Below are 6,000 nucleotides of genomic sequence, written 5' to 3'. Positions count from 1 at the left end.
TCTAAAACCTCAAAATAAGTTATTTATTGCTTAGTTTTAATAATAATAATAATTCCTTTCATTTATATAGCGCTTTTTTTCGGGGCACTTAAAGTGCTTTACATAGAAGGGGGGGATCTCCTCAACCACCACCAGTGTGCAGCATCCACCTGGATGATGCAACGGCAGCCATATTGCGCCAGAACGCCCACCACACACCAGCTTATTGGTGGAGAGGAGACAGAGTGATGAAGCCAATCAGCAAATATGGGGATGGTTAGGAGGCCGTGATGGTCAGAGGCCAATGGGCGAATTTGGCCACAGAGAGTCAGGACCTCGGTTTAACGTCTCATCCGAAAGACGGGTTTTTGCGGGTTTTTGGAGTTTTGCTCCTTCCAGAGCATATTCTGAAGACACCATCACAAGAGTCTGCTGAATTGTTGATTGAGGTGAATGTTTTTTTTTTTTGACTGAAACACATTAAAGTAATTTGTTGATAAAGAAAATGGAAAACAAGCTAGTCTACAATAATGCAACTAGCTAACCAAATTTGATTCACCTGACATTATTCAGTAGTTACATTGTTAAAACTCTTAATCTCAATATTACATTGATTTCAGTCTTTTATTTGGACTGAGGTGACCAACTATAGTAATGTTGACCCAGTCTTTCACAATAGCCTGTGGGCTACTGGCACAAACCAACACAAAATATTAATGGAGCATGTAGTTGAGAGTAACTTGTACCAAAATAGGACATGCATGCATTCACGAGATCATTACATATGACTTGGCCTCTTACAGTTCCACAGAAACACCCAAACATTTCTCATTCATGTATGTAGGACACTTTCAAGCTGTTTGCAGTGTTTTGGCTTTTAGTGGGCATTGATTTTTCCTCTTGCCACAGTAACCAGTAACCTGTTGTTGTCACCTACCAAGAAGATGAGGTTTATATCAGTGGTTCTCAACATTTTTTACTCCAAGGCTCCCTTCCTCCCCGAATCAATACTGCAAGGCCCCACAACCTTTACAAAAACCTTTGTATTCTAGTGTACTTTTCAACAGTGGCGGCTTGTGGGTTTTAAAATATTGGTCTGGGATCCCTGCCGATTATTATTATTATTATTTGCTTAACCCCTTTAAAATGGCTTTTTGGTTGCTTTTAGTCAGAAAAAAAATAAAGAAAACGACACACATACAGCAAGATAACATAATTTCACTTACCTGGCCTATCACCTGAAGCAAACATCCATCCCTTCTTAAAAGTGTGTGTTAAAAGAGAGCTGCCTGTTTCGCCATTTAATTAAGCCGACTGCTATAGCCTATATCCAGCTTAGGCTTTTTTTTAATTTGTATATATACTGTTTGAATGACAGCTTGGTAAATCTGTTGGCGATCAAATATTCAATATCGCTACTCAACATAAGTACTTGATACATTATCAGCGTAGCGGCAGACATTCAAACTAATATCACGTAATTTACGTCTCTGTGATGATTGATTGATATCAGAAGGTTTCTTACGAGGTTTCTTTTCTCAACACTCCTCAGCGCTGAAAGTGAACACTCAATGCTGATTGGCTAATTGTTTTTACCAACGGAGGCACGAGAGCTCAGCTCTCCCCTGGCCTCCCTCTCCCTTTCTCTATCATTAGTGATTGTAGTTACATCAGCAGATTCTTCACATTTGCGATAGAAAAGCGGCACTTTCACGTTATGGTATTACAACTGTGAAATTACAAACAAAAAATACACATTCTGAGACATGAACTGAAATTAATTGTGAATTTTATTAACATTAAATCGTCCTCCTCCCATTTTCACCTCAAAATTATGGGGAAGCTGTGCTTCCCCTGCCTCTAGATAGATTTAAACATTACAATCTTCATCCATCAAAACTTTACTAGCACGACACTGGCTTGCTTTTTCCAGCCAAGAGCTGTAGTTTGCGTATCATATACTCATGCAGCAGTCGGGTGTTTTGAGCTGCCGTTCAATCTGTATTTCACACAGCGTGATGAGAAAAGGCATGAGCTGCTCTGAAACACAGAATATCAAAGATTACATACAAGAGAGGTGGTGCTGTTATTTTATTTTTTTGTAATAATCCCCCCGGAGGGTCACTGAGCCACTCCTACCCCCCACCCACCCACTGGTTTATATCACTGTCAGGGTTTGTCACCATTTAGCTCATTAGCAGCGCTGTCACTAGTCTTTGTACTGTTAATTCTTAGCATTAGCGAGAAGCTCCAGCTAAATTTGCAATATAAAATTAATTCTAAATGCAATTGAATATTCTTTTTTTTTTCAAACAAGAGTTCCTTTTTTCTTATTAACTGGTCACTTGTCTTTGTCCCAAACCATATCAGCATTTGTCTTTTTTTTTTCTGTTCTGTGTCCAGGTCATTTGACTCTTCCATTGGAAATCAATGAACCTTTATAGGTTTTGGACTTATTGTGAGCTCACCGTTTCAGTGCTCACTAATTTGCTTTGAGTCCACCTGATGTAATTTCCCCTTGGCCCCTCTGTTCTGCTCTAATGATGATGATAGTGAACAAACCTGAACATTATAGTGTTTTCTTCTGTAAATGACCTGAGTCTAAGCTTCATCCATCCATAACTGTTCATTTAAGCTGATTGAGGTACACACAGCTGGCTTGTAAGCACATAGCTTAGAAAGAGTAGTAAAGGATCTCTGTAAAGCCGCATGTATTTGGCACATGGTCACAAACAAACAGGACTGTCTGTGAAGGGGGTTGATGCTGAAATGGCTATCCGGGACAGCTGTTAGCTGTTGTTGGGTTTAATAACACAGCCACTGTGTTTTGAGGGATTAAGTGATTGTGGTTCAAAAAGGGGGTAAGCCTGAGCCGCCTCTGTCCTGGAACTGCTGACTGTCTAAAAACTTTCACAAATGCGCACACCCTTTGAAACTAAACTGTGCTGTAAAGTGTTTGTATTTGCTTTTAACAAATGAAACAAAAATGAACAAAATGAATATGAATGAATATTGGACAAGCAAAATGAATATTGGACAAGCAAAACTGCATCTCAAATCATGTTCACATTCAGAAAATACTGCATTTGTTGACGATTTCTTTCCTGATCTCATGCGACGGCAAAATGGGATGCATGCTTAGAAGAATACATCACCCAAAAATGAAAATTTGCAGAAACACCGTCACCCTCAGGCCGTCCAAGATATAGAAGAGTTTGTTTCTTCTTCGGGATGGATTTGGAGTAATTTAGCATTACATGACTTGCTTACCAATGTGAATGGGTGCCGTCATAATGAGAGTCCAAACAGCTTATAAAAACATCAATTGATGATCAAACATCAATCTACCAGCAATTGAAATACTAGAAAACTGTAAATTTTTGGGTGAACTAGATATTTTTTGCATACTGTTTTATGAATATGTCTAGGGCTGGATTGTCAATATTGATTACTCAATTTTTATCGGTTTTTGTTATTAAATATTGATTCTTCAATACAGAATATTTATAAAAACACGTTTTTTTAACACAGCCACTGTTTAAATGTTTATATTTCAGCAACAAATTGAAGTATCAATATAATATATCATTAAAATGTTTATGTAAAAACTACCTTATGTGCAGTGGAGTCGCTAGGGATTCTGGACCCCTTGACATGTACTATACCTGATATATGAATCGATATTGAATCGATTTGAGATCAGAATCTAATCAAATCCATAGTTTGTGAATTGAAATCAAATTGATTCATTGATTCAACTCTGTCAATAATTGACTCCTGTCAATACTCTGTCAATGCATTTACAAACATACATACTATTTTTGGCTTACTATAATAAGGACACATGTTCAGACATGGGGCAACAGTTGGGTTAATTTGTTTTTAAAACATCAGTGTGCACATGAATGAGTGCCCAAATGTGTCCATACATGTCTTTAAAAGTAGGAAGTACAGAGAAAGAGAGAGATAACAAGGGAAAGAGAAAAACAGGGAAGAGATGGTACTGAGATGACGGGAAAGGGGGAGTGTCTGTGGTGGGAGAACGAGCGAGTTGGAGAGAGAGAGAGACACAGAGGGGAGGGTCAGTGAGTTTGTGTATGTTCCCCATGAGCAGGCCTGTGTGTGTATTTGGATATGGGCTCGCTCGCGGGAGTGGGATTGACATCTCCAGGAATCTCTAATGGACATAGAGTCATGTCATGCCTGGAAGGTGAGACATTTTTGTGTCTGTATGCATGCTGTTTTCTGTTGTATGTATCCACATGTGTGTGTTTGAGAGAGAAAAAATAACGGCATAGGGGAATCTTTGCATTATATTAAAGGGGAAAGAGGGTCTTTGTGGTTGGAAAAAATTACTTATTGCTTTGGGATTTCTGTTTCCTTTGTCATTTTTCTTCTTTCTTTAACAATTTGTCCTTTTTTATTTTAACCCTCTGTTTTGTCTTGATAAATAAAGCAGTATATTATAGAATTGACATTGTTTTTGTGTGTGAGTGAGTCTGTGATGATGAGATGTTTAAAATTTGTTGGCAAGCTTTGCAGTAAGATATAAATGCATTAATTTTGTGTTTTGTAAGCATGTGTGCTAGACAGCTGTTGAAGGCACATTTGCTGCAGACATGTGTCGTGGCATGGTGCTGGCCCATGTGCAGTGGACACCAAGAGTGTGTTCGTCCAGATACCTTACTTTCTTCTTGTTCCATGGCACTCTCATCGTTTTACTTTCTCCCTCTGTATGATCCGTTCAGCATTCTGAAGTAAGATCTAAATGATTTTTCAGAGCAGTAGTGGATCATTTTATGGAAAATTATAAATATATTCCTCTAATAGATAATTTTAAACTATTTATAGTACTATATCATACAGCTATGCATCAAAAATCATTTTTGCTACTTTTTTTCTTTTACATACACCAAAATGTTTTTTTTTTTGTCCTGCCATGCAACAATAAATAGATTTCTGAACTCATCCACTTAGATGTTGTCCTACTTCTGCAAACTTTTAATGATGAGTTAATTTTTGATGGAAAAGCAGATCAAGCAGTAAATCTGCCTTATTAGAGAAAGGCGCAGGTTTATTTATTGCATAACTCTTGATTTGACCCAAGATGCTGCCTCCATGCCAATTTACGTTTTGTTTTTTGTTGTTGTTGCTTACTGCATAATGAAGGAACAGAAATGTGATTAGGGAATGTAGATTTCAGATTTAACTTGCATTTATTCAAGCCAGATGAACCAGCTGTAGTGCTTATACTGATGTGTCAATGAGGAAGATGTTTATATGGACTGTTGCACTTGTATATGTGTGTAGAGTGTTTGTTTGTGTAATGGGGGTGAACTCTAGTTAGGGCTGTCAAAAAAAAATCTGAATTTCGAATATTCGTCAAATTTAAAATAAAAATCCACAATTTTAGGTGTGTGTTAAGGAGGCAGCCTTATCAGCGGCGCACGAGATGCGATGACGATGTAAGTGTCGTTGTATTATAATGTTTTTGTTAGCCTGTCCAGTCGAAGCCACTATATGCGGCGCTGCTGCGTTGTTCATTAAAAATATAGCGGAAAATGAAAACATCAATGCGGAGAAGATCTAGTTCACATCACAACTGAAACCAAGCCGTTCACACAGAACGCATATTTCATGCATTTTCTAGACAGATATCTATTACTGTTGCACTCGCGTCTCGCACAAAAGAGCCGCATGTTTAGAAAGCCATGTAAAATTAATGCAAGCTTAACTTTGAAAAAAACATATATCGAGACTTTAAGGCGGGTTTTCCCCATCCCACTGCATCTCATGTTTTTAAATGAAAAATGTACTCTGTGTGATTGGCTTTCCGCCCTTTGTATTAAACTATGCATACATACATGATGCTGTTTTGTTTATAGTTGTTTAAGCAACTTAATTATAATTGTTTTATAAACATTATGCACTTTTTTTCGCAGATAGTCATGTTATCTTATGCTTTGAATGATGCGCCCTCTTGTGGCCTCAGGAAAGAAGCCAAAAGCTTTTCTTCACCCT

General features: G+C 37.8%; 1 protein-coding gene across 1 annotated transcript in view; it reads left to right on the top strand.

The window, feature by feature from the left end:
- Positions 1-4,081: 4,081 nt before the first annotated feature.
- LOC107601600 (NHS-like protein 1) overlaps positions 4,082-6,000 on the top strand; it is a 57,894-nt gene continuing 55,975 nt past the window's right edge. The window contains exon 1 of the mRNA XM_016293892.1: positions 4,082-4,189. Coding sequence (XP_016149378.1) covers positions 4,114-4,189 — 76 coding nt within the window. The 5' untranslated portion in view covers positions 4,082-4,113. The remainder of the gene's footprint in view (positions 4,190-6,000) is intronic.

The sequence above is a fragment of the Sinocyclocheilus grahami genome, unplaced genomic scaffold (genome assembly GCF_001515645.1).
Source record: "Sinocyclocheilus grahami isolate Dianchi unplaced genomic scaffold, SAMN03320097.WGS_v1.1 scaffold15.1, whole genome shotgun sequence".
NCBI lineage: Eukaryota > Metazoa > Chordata > Actinopteri > Cypriniformes > Cyprinidae > Sinocyclocheilus > Sinocyclocheilus grahami.
Note: the sequence above shows the minus strand (reverse complement) of the source record. Positions and strands in the feature narration are given on the sequence as shown.